This window comes from Otolemur garnettii, unplaced genomic scaffold, assembly GCF_000181295.1.
Source record: "Otolemur garnettii isolate 467f Iridium unplaced genomic scaffold, OtoGar3 scaffold00115, whole genome shotgun sequence".
Taxonomy (NCBI): Eukaryota; Metazoa; Chordata; class Mammalia; order Primates; family Galagidae; genus Otolemur; species Otolemur garnettii.
Window position 1 is genome coordinate 3,302,360 of NW_003852510.1, and position 13,697 is coordinate 3,316,056.

At 43.4% G+C, this 13,697-nt stretch overlaps 1 protein-coding gene across 1 annotated transcript; it reads right to left on the bottom strand.

Moving 5' to 3' along the window:
- Window positions 1-1,136: 1,136 nt before the first annotated feature.
- FAM71D (family with sequence similarity 71 member D) lies at window positions 1,137-11,878 on the bottom strand. The gene is made up of 4 exons (XM_023517641.1): window positions 11,710-11,878; window positions 7,017-7,216; window positions 5,867-6,410; window positions 1,137-1,388 (listed from the first exon to the last, which is right to left on the bottom strand). Exons 1-4 carry the CDS (start codon window positions 11,866-11,868, stop codon window positions 1,137-1,139), a joined length of 1,155 nt encoding a protein of 384 aa, XP_023373409.1. The 5' UTR covers window positions 11,869-11,878.
- Between the last annotated feature and the right edge of the window lie 1,819 nt (window positions 11,879-13,697).

The window sequence follows — 13,697 nt, forward strand, 5'->3', positions numbered from 1 at the left end:
CTCCTGGGCTCAAGCGAGTCTCCTGCCTCGCCTCCCAAGTAGCTGGGACTACAGGCGCCCGCCACAATGCCTGGCCATTTTTTGATGGCAGCCATCATTGTTGTTTGGTGGGCCTGGGCTGGGGATTCGAACCAGCCACCTTAGGTATATGTGGCTGGTGCCTTAGCTGCTTGAGCCACAGGCGCTGAGCCAATTTCAGTTTTTTAAAAAATGGTCATCCCAATAGTTTACCAGTTCTGTCCTTTTTAAAGAATGAAGCAAGCTTTTTTTTTTTTTAATCACTTCAAATTACTAAAAACTTTGAAGTTTATTTCTTTTTGGGAGTTAATTTTTTTATTTATTTTTGTTCTTTTTTATATTAAAAAAAGTAGACATTTTTCATTATATTCCTCATTTTTCTTCTTAGTAATGTGAGCATTTAGATCTAGTTTCTTTTTATTATTTTTTAACATTTTTATTTTTTAAGTTTTTTTTTTTTTGTTTGTTTTTTGTTTTTTTGGCCGGGGCTGGGTTTGAACCCACCACCTCCAGCATATGGGACGAGTGCCCTATCCTTTTGAGCCACAGGTGCCACCCAAGATCTAGTTTCTTTTTAGATGTTACCTTAGAATGGTCAGTTTAACTTTTATCTTTCTGACACCACAATGCTCACTCACTATCAGCTTGCAATCAAGCAGTAAAGCTATTAAAATTATGAAAATCATTTTTTCAGATTATTATTATTTGAAAGTGTAGAGACTGATATATAGAGGATATCCAGAGGAGGAAAATACAGATCATTGTAAAGATAAAAGAAAAAGTACCCTGAATCACTATAGAAATCAATGTCTCAACTTCAAAATGTAGACACTGTGGTTCTATTGCACGTTCTGAAGCGCACGCAACTGGCAGCAGGCAAATAGCCCGGTAGGCCAACTGAGTGGTGTGAGAAGCTGGAATGAACAGAAAAATTAGCCAAGGTGGAACCGAATGTGGATGGTTAAAAGTTAACTATGTTATCATCCAGTTACACTGTGTCTGTCTCTGATTATCTTTAGTTGTAAATACCTCGGTTACAGGGACCTTAAAGCCAGTTACAGGGACCTTAAAGCATGCTGTCTGTACTTCACGCTGCCCTTGGCATTTTCTGTCTTCACCTACCTGGATCCCATAGTGTTTAGAGCTGGGTTTTGAAAATCAGTCATCTTTACTTCAGAACTTTTTTCACTCATCTCTTTGCATATAGTTCTTTCACTTTCTCCTGGAGTCAAGGTAGCGTGAAAATATCTTCTACCTTCGAAAGTCAGTGTTATGTTTGAGATGGTGACATGTTTTGAGGGTTCTTTAAGCTCACTCTTACTTTTTGAATTTCGTAGACATCCAGGCTTCAGAATATTTTTTCTTTTTTCCTTTGAAAATAACAAGCAGCAGCAAATCAGGTAATAGAAGAGTGTCATACAGAAATAGATTGCTTATGGAGCAGCCCCTGCTACAAGGACCATTTCATTCTTATCTACCGAGTGTTCACAGAGTGCAGGCACAGCCACCATCAGTGAGGCTTGACAGATACTGGGAGGAGCCCAGGGGAGGTGTTGGCAGCAAGAGTGTGGGAGTGGGGCCTGCCCCTGCAGCCTGGCACAACACGTGTGCACCAATATCACCTCACACAAGACAGTTAGCACTTAATTACTGTACTTCTCTGAGAACTGTCCAGGCCAAGTAGGTTTTCCAGAAATGCCTTGCCACCTACTCCCCAATCTGAAGTTGCTCTTAATTACAAGCATCTAACAGGTTCATGCTAATGCAAAAGAGTTCATTTCTCGAAAGACTTAGAACCTGTCCTACAACTTAGTGCCCTAAAATCCCTTTCTCCTAATTTCCTGGCTAATACGCTGTGTTTCCCAGTCACTCTCTGACTGCTTCAGAAGCTCTCACTCTGGCCTCAGAGCAGTCCGTCAACAAGCTCTGACTCCTCTTTCTAAACCCTTCACATCTGCACCTTGGTCTTCCCCCTGCCCTTACCTAGTCTGTTACCTCTATAATTTTTCCCTCAAAATAATGCAATAATTTTCTTCCTTAAAGATATGACTCCATAAGTCATATATATTTATTATAGAATATTTGAAAAATCCTCAAAGGAATAAAGTAAAAGGTAGAAAATAATTGTATACACGATTCCACTGCCCAGAAACAACCATTCCTACGGCACATTTCCTTCTGATCTTTTTGTCTATTTATTTTGTATACATCTCCTTTGAGATTATATTAAAGTTCTGTTTCCTACCTTTTTCACTTAGCATTTTATTATAAGATTTTTTCTTCCTGTCATTAAAAATTGTGGGCCAGGCACAGGGGCTCATGCCTGTAATCCTTGCACTCTAGGAGGCCATGGTGGGAGGATCCCTTGAGCTTAGAAGTTTAAGACCAGCGTGAGCAAGGGTGAGAGCCTATCTCTACTAAAAATAGAAAAATTAGCCAGGTGTTGTGGCAGGCACCTGTAGTCCCAGCTACTTGGGAGGCTGAGGCAGGAGGATCATTTAAGCCCAGGAGTTCGAGGTTGCTGTGAGCTACGCTGATGCCACATTACTCTAGCCTGGAGCAACAGAGTGAGACTCTGTCTGAAAAAAAAAAAAAAAAAAAAAAGATTGTGTGCAAAACTACTTGAAGTTTTCCTAATTAAAAATTAATTAACTTTGTTGTAGAAATCAGAAAATTTATATAAGTATAAATAAGACATAAATTGTTGATAATCCTACTATCTAGAGATAAACTGTTATTCATAATATTTTTTTTATTTGAGTGTGTATCAATGTATTTTATATAATAGAAATCACACATTTCATTTTTTAGCCAATCTTTTATCATGAACATTTTACAAGCCAAGAAATGTTCTTCAACAATTTTAATGGCTGTAGAGTAGTGATTCATTTAATAACTATTTACTGAGTGCCTATAAACTTGCAAGATACTATGGTAGCTCCTAAACAAGATAAATACGACTGGCTGGGTGTGGTTGCTCACATCTGTAGTCCCAACACTCTGAGAGGCTGGGTTGAGGCCAGAGGATTGCCCTGAGCTCGCAGGTTCAAGACCAACCTGAGCAAGAGGGAGACCCTGTCTCTAAAAATAGCCAGGCATTGTGGCAGGCACCTGTCGTCCCAGCTATTCAGGAGGCTGAGGCAAGAGAATTTCTTGAGCCCAGGAGTTTGAGGTTGACACTCTACTGAGGGTGGCAAAGTGAGACTCTGTTTCAAAAAAAGAAAAATATTAATATGACACCTGTTCCTTTTTTTTTTTTTTTTTGAGACAGAGCCTCAAGCTGTCCCCCTGGGTAGAGTGCTGTGGCATCACAGCTCACAGCAACCTCCAACTCCTGGGCTCAAGCAAGTCTCTTGCCTCAGCCTCCCAAGTAGCTGGGACCACAAGCGCCTGCCACAACGCCCGGCTATTTTTTTTGGTTGCAGCCTTCACTGTTGTTTGGCGGTCCCAGGCTGGATTCGAACCAGCCACCTTAGGTTTATGTGGCTGGTGCCTTAGCCACTTGAGCCACAGGCACCAAGCCATGACACCTGTTCTTCATAAATTTAAATTTGTCTAGCCATTTCTCTGTGGTGGGTGTTTAGGTCAATTTCATGCCTTTATTATTTCATTATTAGAAATATGACATAAATATGGTATGAATAACATCTTTGTAGCTAAATCCTGCTTCCTATTTATGATTAATTCCTTAGGCAATATCACTAGAAGTGGAATCACTGAGTGGAAGAGTATAAACATTTTTTTTTTTTTGAGACAGAGCCTCAAGCTATCCCCCTGGGTAGAGTGCCGTGGCTTCACAGCTCACAGCAACCTCCAACTCCTGGGCTCAAGCAGGTCTCTTGCCTCAGCCTCCCAAGTAGCTGGGATCACAGGCATCCACCACAACACCTGGCATTTTTTTTTGGTTGCAGCCGTCATTGTTGTTTGGCGGGTCTGGGCTGGATTCGAACCTGCCACCTTAGGTGTATGTGGCTGGTGCCTTAGCCACCTGAGCCACAGGCACCGAGCCAGTATAAACATTTTTTAAGGTCCTTGAGTCCTAATCATTTCAAGAAAGTTTGTACCAGTTCTTATGCCTACCACAAATTTCTATGAATTCCTAGTTGAACACATCTTTACTAACACTGGGTATTTTTAATCTTTCCTTTTTTTTTTTCTTTTTGGAGACAAAGTCTCACTCTGGCACCCTGACTAGAGTGCCATGGCATTATAGCTCACAGCAACCTCAAGTTCTTGGACTGAAACGATCCTCTTGCCTCAGTTTTTCTATTTTTAATAGAGATGGGGTTTTGCTTTTGCTCAGGCTGCTCTTGAACTCATGAGCTCAGGCAATCCACCCACCTCAGCCTCCCAGAGTGCTAAGATTACAGGGGTGAGCCACTGAGCCCGGCCTGTCTTTATTCTTCTAATTGATATTTACATGGGTTATTTTTTCCCCCTAAGTTCTCATTTCTTTGATTATTAGCAAGGTTAAACTTTTTCTCTATATTTATAGCCAGTTTCTCCTGTGACATATCTATCATTGCCCTTTGCCATTTCTCTATTGTGGACCAAGGGGAGATTTTTCCACAGCAGTCCCAGGAGATCTCTTTACCAACAATCTATCCCACCATCAGATCTACCTTTTAAAAACACAGCTCCTTCATTTTCTTACACAGAAGCCTTGGATTGCTAAGGTTTACCCAAAGAAGGAGGTCCCCACTTCTTAATTTGGCACTAGAGCCTTGCAAGCAACTTTCCAATCCTGCATTCTAATATTCTCCACACATATTGTGCTCTAACCCAACTCAACTATACATTCTTGGACATGGCTTTGTGTTTTTCCACCTTTGGCCTCTTCTTAAGCCACTCCTTTCTTTTTTGTTTTTCCTATTTCCACCCTCCTCTTTACCTGTTGGAATTAGATCACATGCTTCAAGGTTCTGGGTATTTCTATATACATTTAAATCTTACAATAACTCTCACATTGTACTAACATCCTTGTTTTAGAAGTGAAGAAACTGAGGCTCATGTAAGTTCTGTGACTTGGCCAAGGTCACACAAACTAATAGGCCTCAAGTTGATTTTCTTTCTCTTTTTTTTTTTTTTTTTTTTTGAGACAGAGCCTCAAGCTATTGTTGTGGGTAGAGTGTCGTGGCATCACAGCTCACAGCAACCTCCAACTCCGGGGCTCAAGAGATTCTCCTGCCTCTGCCTCCCAAGTAGCTGGGACTACAGGTGCCCGCCACAACGCCTGGCTATTTTCTGGTTGCAGCCATCGTTGTTGTTTGGCGGGCCCAGGTTGGATGTGAATTCGCCAGCTCAGGTGTATATGGCTGGTGCCTTAGCTGCTTGAGCCACAGGTGCCGAGCCTCAAGTTAATTTTCTAAAGATAATTAGAAGACTGATGGTAAGGATGGTCACTGCCAATTTCAAGAAACATCTTACAACTCCATTTTATCCAGGGACCAGGTCTCATTATAAAAATTAGGTTACTTAGATCAGGTTCCATAGCATTTTTTTTTAGAGACAGTCTTACTTTGTCACCCTCGGTAGAGTGCTGTGGTGTCACAGCTCATAGCAACCTCCAGCTCTTGGGCTTAGGCGATTCTCTTGCCTTAGCCTCCCAAGTAGCTAGGACCACAGGCACCCACCACAACGCCTGGCTATTGTTTTGTTGCAGTTTGGCCGGGGCTGGGTTTGAACCTGCCACCCTCAGTATATGGGGCCAGCGCCCTACTCACTGAGCCACAGGCACCGCCCAGGTTCCATAGCATTTTGATATTCCGTGGCAGCTAACTGGAATGGTGATCTGGGTTACGCTCTAGTTCTGGATTGTTAAAACATGAAAGTCTCCTGTATCACATACCTTTTCCTCTTGCTTGGCCCTTATTATGTCATCATTTTCAAACACCACTGTAACCCCTGAGAAATGTGTTGCATCAGAGAAGTCTGTGACCTCTGTGACATCTGTGACTTCTGTGAAAATTCTGACATCTGAGACCTCTGGGATCTCATTTTCTGGAATGTCTGTGACATCTGTGATGTCAGTTATTTCTGTGAATTCTGAGAAATCTATGCTGTCCACGACCACAGGATCTGAGTATGCATGTGTGTACAGGCTTGGCATAGCTGTGAACGCTGCTTGGATGTCCATGATGTCCAGGGAGCCTGTAATGTCTGTGCTATTTGTATTTTCGGAAGTGCTTGAGACATCCGAGACTTTAGAAAGTTTAGCTTTCTCCTGATTTAAGAGAGAGATGAGGTCCACCCATTTAGAGAACAAGGTGTCCTGTTTACATGCAGGGGCACAGAGCTGTAGGTAGTAGGCTCGGCCACTCACGAGCTTCACTTTGAGGCGCATATTCTCAGCATCGTGCACAGAGAGGGTCACAAACTGCAGAGGGAGAAACCTGAAAGCAAACACACATGTGACATCATCTGCAGACCTCACTGGAGCGCTAGACAAAGGTCTTTCTTTTTGCATTTAAACAGTTTGAAGAGTGAGACTCAAGACAACAGGTTTGTCTCCCAGATAGGTCTGCGAAGGGGCTCCTGAGGCCCATCTCATCTTAGTTATATGCCCAAGACTCTTTATATACCAAAAAACCCACAATACCAACTATTTACCTTGAGAAACTGTCCATTTTAATTCATCCTATAAAGTTGAGTGATTTTCTCAGGATCATAGAGCAATTTTAGTGGCTGAGACAAGACCGGAGCTAACTCTGATGGAAGTCAGGATTTGGGGGAAGAGCAGGTATGTCCTAGAGGGGCCGTGTATTATGAATTCCTGTTTCTTAGGTTTACTTAAAAAGAAAAAACCCAAACCGCTTGTTTGGCTGCCTTTGTCATAAAGGTTTAGCCTGACTTTAAGGACACTGCACTTTGTCATTTGCAGCAGGAAGAGCAAGTCCAACTCTCCTTGGGAGCAGCTGTCATCAGTGTTTCCATTTTCAGCTCCACAGGGTAAAGCAAACTTTCTGAAAGTGGCTTCATCTCTTCTCTTCGTAACTTACCTGGTGAGCACCAGTTTCTCTGTAGGTGGAGATGTCAGGACACTTTTAAGCAGAGGTTCCTTATCTTTAGGGACAGTGGGTGTCAGATGTGCCAGGAGCATCACAGTGGGGATCTTGTGGGTGGGACTGGAAGAACAGATGCCTACGGTCACCCAGTTGGCTCGGTTATGAACGTAAATGGATTCACCTCGCCTGTTGACCTGAGTGCAAAGAACAGGAAGAGAAGTTGTCTAGGAAAACGCATGGCCCCAACAACTGTGCTAACATGAGCAGCATCAGGGAATGCAGGAAATGAAGGAGGAATGTCTGGGCAGGCGGCTCATGCCTGCAATCCTAGCACTCTAGGAGGCTAAGGCCGGCAGATGGCCTGAGCTCAGGAGTTCGAGACCAGCTTGTGCAAGAGACCCCATCTGTAAAAAAAAAAAAAAACCAAAAGCTGGGCATTGTGGTGGGCATGTGGCATGTGTCGTCCCAGCTACTCTGGAGGCTGAGGCAAGAGAATCGCTTGAGCCTAAGAGTTTGAAGTTATTGTGACCTGTGATGCCACGGCACTTAACCCCAGGGCGACTGAGTGAGACTCTGTCTCAAAAAAAAAAAAAAGGAGAAATGAACCATAGTGCATTTGTTTCTTCACATGTTCATGTTAATTCCTTCTTTTTTTTGAGATAGAGTCTCACTTTGTTGCCCTCGGTAAGAGTGCCATGGAGTCACAGCTCACAGCAACCTCCAAGTCTTGGGCCTCAGCCTCCCTAATAGCTGGGACTACAGATGCCCACCACAATGCCCAGCTATTTTTTGTTGCAAGCCTCATTGCTGTTTTAGCTGGCTGGGGCAGGGTTCGAACCTGCCACCCTTGGTATATAGGGCCAGCACCCTATTCACTGAGCCACAGGAACTGCCCTGTTCATGTTAATTCTTAAGATACTACTGACAGACATAGTCCCTGACCAGAGGGAAGCTACCAGGGAAGGCAAACATTAAACAGTCTAAGTATGTGACTGATTATTACTATAAGATGTTCTACCAAGCAATACAGTCAATACAAGTGCAAGATAGCATGGAACACTTAACAGGGGACTTGACTTATTTTAGAGTGAGAATATGGGCTGTGCTGGGAAACCTTTGACAGTTAGCTTTTGGAAGGTACACACATTTATACGTACATTTATTTAAAATGTTACTGATATAAGAGATGAGTAGCACACAATTTATACATCATATATAGTATTCCTTAGTTTAAATTTTGAGAATCAATTGATAAAATTCCACAAGTCTTTGCCAAAGTCTTGTGTGTATAATCTCATAAATAATGGTAAAATATAGTAAAGGACTAGGAAAAATGAGTTTTGAATATTTATTGCCTTTATTTTGGATATAATCTAAATGTAAGTTTATATAATTTGATTTTTTTTTTTTTTGAGATAGAGCCTCAAGCTGTCCCCCTAGGTAGAGTGCCGTGGCATCACAGCTCACAGCAACCTCCAACTCCTGGGCTTAAGCGATTCTCCTGCCTCCGCCTCCCAAGTAGCTGAGACTACAGGTACCTGGCACAACGCCCAGCTATTTTTTTGTTTCAGCCGTCATTGTCGTTTGGTGGGCCCAGGCTGGATTCGAACCTGCCAGCTCAGGCGTATGTGGCTGGTGCCTTAGCCACTTGAGCCACAGGAGCCGAGCCTAATTTGATTTTTAATAATGGCTGTGTTTAACAACCGAGTTGCAATGTTTTTGAACAACTTACAAATCAGCCAGCTCCAGCACACCCCTGCTTGTGGGGCTGTAGGAGTCTCTCCTGAGGAAGGGACCTCTAGCTGAGACCTGCACAGGGTGGAGATAAACTGGCTGGGTGGAGAGGAGAGGCATCCAGGCTGAGGAACAGGCTGTGTAAAATCCTCAAGTACAAGAATCTTGGCCAAATCTCTGCCAGTTGATAGGAGAGACTACAGAAGAGAAGGCTGGGCCCAGTGGCTCACTCCTGTAATCCTAGCACTGTGGGAGGTCCAGGTGAGTGGATCCTTTGACCTGAGGAGTTCTAGACCAGCCTGAGCAAGAGCGAGACCCCCCATCTCTACTAAAAATTGAAAAACTAGCCAGGTGGGCACTTGTAGTCCCAGCTACTCAGGAGGCTGAGGTACGAAGATCACTTGAGCCCATGAGTTTGAGGTTGCTGTGAGCTGTGATGCCAGGAGACTCTACCCAAGGTGACAGTGAGCCTCTGTTTAAAAAAAGACAAACAAAAAACAAAGTAACTGCAGGCAGACAGGGACCTGAAGGAAGCCAGAGACCACTACACTGTGGTTTCTTAGCTGTGTAATAATTGGTTCAGTTTAAAAAGTAAATTGCTTGGGCCTGGTGTGGTGGTTCATGCCTGTAATACTAGCACTCTGGGAGGCCAAGGTGGGTGAATAGCTTGACCTCAGAAGTTCGAGACCAGCCTGAGCAAAAGAGTGAGACCCCCCCATCTTTACTAAAAATAGAAAAACTGAGGCAAGAGGATCACTTGAACCCAAGAGTCAGAGGTTGCTGTGAGCCATGATGCCAGGGCATTCTATCCAGGGCAACAGCTTGAGACTCTGTCTCAAAAAAAGTAAATCACTTGGAAACAAATTCAGAAAGAGGTAGTAACCCACACTATTGGTTACCCACCCAAGGCCACACCCTCTTCCTGATTGACAGGCTCCTTGGTTGTATCCAGAATCAAGCCCCAGGGAGAATGCCTTGCTCGGGAGTCAAATCCTGATTAAACTAAGCAGGTCAGAGTGGTCTTGCCACCCCACCCCCTGCCAGTGACTGGTTGCAGCATGGCTGTGTGACTCAGCGAGACACAAGTGGGGCCTCCTGGTGACGCTGGGAAAGGTTTCCCAGCCCTCACAGAGTCGCCAGGATGAGACGGATCTTTTTCATTGCTGGCAACTGTCTGTCACTGTTCTGTTGGGATGTGATATCCTGAGGCACCTAGCTTGAGGGGATAAAGCCAAGAGAGAGAAACTGGATCTTCTACTCTGCAGTGAGCTCGGGCCTGGGGCTCTTTCACTCTATTTGAGATCATCCTTTTTCTGTTCCTTTTAAACCTGTTGAGTTGGGAATCTGGGGTTGTGCATCGTCATGGGTAGGACTTATCAAATTATGATCCGATGCCATTTCCAAAGTGTGTGCAAAAGGTAATTCAGGAAGGTGTGGGAAGAAAGGTAAAGAAATAAAATAAAAATATTATGAATTGGAAAGAAGTATGTAGAAGGCAAAGTACCTCAAAACATGACTTTCCACATGCATTCTGGGGACATCACCAGCACCCTGGATGTTTCTGGCAACTTCCTATGGTACTCTGGAAGTAGGGTGGTTACGCTAATGCTCAGGCACCAGCGCGGGAACATGGTTACGAAAGATGAAGCTTCCTTACCTTTTGAAGAAGTGTCTGTTGACCTCCCTGTTGGCCCTCTGTGGAATCAGCAGAGAAGCTGCTTGAGGGTGTTGGAGTTAGAGGCAGTAGCGCAATGTCCAATGTTAGATTTTGTCCTGGCATTTCTCTGAAGTTTATAGGTATGGCCCATAGCATTAAACTCATTTCTTATTTCTTTTTCTGAATTTTTATTTTTTTTTTATTTTTTGAGACAGAGCCTCAAGCTATCCCCCTGGGTAGAGTGCCATGGCATCACAGCTCACAGTAACCTCCAACTCCTGGGCTCAAGCGAGTCTCCTGCCTCAGCCTCCCAAGTAGCTGGGACTACAGGCGCCCGCCACAACGCCCAGCCATTTTTTGGTTGCAGCCATCATTGTTGTTTGGTGGGTCCAGGATGGGGATTCAAACCCACCACCTTAGGTGTACGTGGCTGGCGCCTTAGCCGGTTGAGCTATAGGCGCCGAGCCCTGAATTTTTAAACGTTGAATGTTTAGAGAAAAGTTAGCCCTGTTCCCAAATACCTTGAAGTGCAGTTTCATTCCTAATGGATGTACATTCTGATGAGAAGGAAGCTTTTCTCCCTGACTCTGACGATTATATTTTACCTTCAAAACTAAGATGTAAGATTCATTTTAATTCCAAGTTGTGTCACAGATGTTTTTCTTCAAAATATCTTCTAAGAAAGAAGTTATCTGTATGATTTTCTGTGGCAGGATATTCTAAAAATCACTTCTCATAATGTTGTGAAGTTTATGATAGAATGATAATTATGGTAGAATTAAGACAGAATTCCTCTGTAAGAGTTTATTGGGAACATTTGACGTGAATGTCCTTTAACATCGTACAATTATTTCAGGTTGTTTAAAGTTCCAAAACTGTTCCCTTTAATAGTATCACACATTTCCTTGGCACATTTAAAAAAATTCTCCTGGCTCAGCACCTGTGGCTTAAGTGGCTAAGGTGCCAGCCACATACACCTAAGGCGGAGGGTTCGAATCCAGCCAGGGCCTGCCAAACAACAATGACGACTGCAACCAAAAAATAGCTGGGAGTTGTGGCAGGCACCTGTGGTCCCAGCTACTTGGGAGGCTGAGGCAGGAGACTCACTTGAGCCCGGGAGTTAGAGGTTGATGTGAGCTGTGATGCCACAGCACTCTACTCAGGGGGACAACTTGAGGCTCTGCCTCAAAAAAAAAACACAAAAAACAATTTTCCTCCCAACCTTTACAGTTGTCAAGAAAATTAATTACTGATGGATGTTATTAGAACTTAATTCAACTCTCTAATATTATTTACCTGGATAAAATTGCTCTCTAGCATGGGAGGAGATATAAAATGGTCATACTCTCCTCCGTCCAGCATACTTTGAAGATCTCCTGGACCCTGGGAGTGTGAGACAGAGAGGGCATCCTGCTCATTGATCCTGGTGGTGGGCTTCCTGTCACTCTTCTTCATTGTGCTTACATACACTCTTCAGGAGATTGAGGAAGGGCAAAAACAATTAATAAATACAGACAGAATATAACGCCATAATTCAGTTGCTTCATTTATTCACTATTTAGCACATTTTATTAATATCAGTGATATGCTTGGCATCTTGACAGGACTAAGATCCCTACCTTCATGCAACTTACGCTCTAAGGGGAGGCATGGCAGTAAGCAAGCTTAGAAAAAAAGGCTTGCTCTTGGATGATAGGGATTATAAAGACCCTAAAATGGACACATGTAGAAACAAGTGACAGGGGTGTGGCGCTGGAGACATTCATTCGGGTGAATGAATGAATTAGGAAAGGCCTCTCCAGGAGCTTTCTCAGTAGATGACCTCCACAAACCATTCTTTTCTTTCTATTTATTGGAATAAGGTCTCACTCACTTTGTTACCCAGGCCAAAGCGCAAGGGCCCGGATCATAGCTCACTGCAACCTTGAACTCCTAGGCTCAAGCAATCCTCTTCCCTCAGCCTCCTGAACAGTTGGAACTATAGTCATGAGCCACCATGCCCAGCTAATTTTTCTACTTTTTGTAGAGATGGAGCTCTAGCTATGCTGCTGGTCTCAAACTCTTGGCCTCAAGTGGTCCTCCTGTCTCAGTCTTCCAAAGTGCTGGATTACAGGCACTGCACCCAGCCACAAACCATTGTTTTCTATCTTCTTAATCAATGGTACTACTACTCTTTCCATCCTGTAAGGTTCTCAAATCCTTTTCTGTAGGTAGGATATCAAAACTGTACTAAACTGAAATTCAGGACCTGTAGCTCAGTGGCTAGTGAGCTGGCCACATAAACCAAGGCTGGCAGGTTCAAACCTGGCCCGGGCCTGCCAAACAACAATGACAACGACAATAAGAAAATCGTTCAGTGTTGTGTAGACCCAGCTATTTGGGAAGCTGAGGCAAGAGAATTACTTAAGCCCAAGAGTTTGAGGTTGTTGTGAATTGTGACGCCACCGCACTCTACTGAGGGTGACATAGTGGGACTCTGTCTCAAAAAAAAAAATAAAACTTCTAAAGTGAGAATCCTTCCTCCAGGCTATTCACCCAAAGCAGGGTCTTCCTCTTACTTGGGAGGTTCGTAATAACCGTAGTTTACCCGCTGCTCTCTCCTTTTGGCTTTCTGTGAAAACTGCTTCAACAGACAGCAATGACTGTATGCCACTGGATTTCACCTTTCATCGACCAGAACTGCAAATTCCCTCTGTTTGTAGATTCAAAAGATCACCCTTCCCACTTGAATATATATTTCTCCAAAGAAAATAGGCCTATGAAAAGATGCTCTACATCACTAATTTTTAGGGAAATGCAAGTCAAAACTGTAGTGAGATATCACCTCACACTCTTTAGAATGGCTACTATTAAGAAAACAAAAAATACGTTCTGGCAAGGATGTGGAGAAATTTGAATGCCTGAGCACAGTTGGTGGGAATGTGAAGTGGTGCAGTAGTGTGGAAAACAGTATGGTGGTTCCTCAAAACATCATACACAGAATGACCATGTGGTACAGCAACTTCACTTTGGGGTATGTGCCCAAAAGCATTGAAAGCAGGGCCTTGGACATGTACACTCACATTTATAGCAATAATATTCACAATAACTAAAATGTGGCAGCAACCTAAGTGTCCATCAACATAAAAATGGATAGACAAAGTATAGATACACATTGAAAATGGATATTATGGCAGCACCCATAGCTTAGTGGGTAGGGCATTGGCCACCTACACCCAGGCTGGAGGGTTTGAAACCAGCCCGGGCCAGCTAAAACAATAATGACAACTGCAAAAAAAAAAAAA

What these genes read in the sequence shown, in the direction of transcription:
- FAM71D (XM_023517641.1), bottom strand. Translation starts at nt 11,868, where the DNA reads ATGAAGAAGAGTGACAGGAAGCCCACCACCAGGATCAATGAGCAGGAT. An exon ending in TAGAGAGCAATTTTATCCAG is followed by an intron (nt 7,217 to 11,709) that starts GTAAATAATATT and finishes CTTTGCACTCAG; the next exon opens with GTCAACAGGCGAGGTGAATC. An exon ending in GAGAAACTGGTGCTCACCAG is followed by an intron (nt 6,411 to 7,016) that starts GTAAGTTACGAA and finishes GTTTGCTTTCAG; the next exon opens with GTTTCTCCCTCTGCAGTTTG.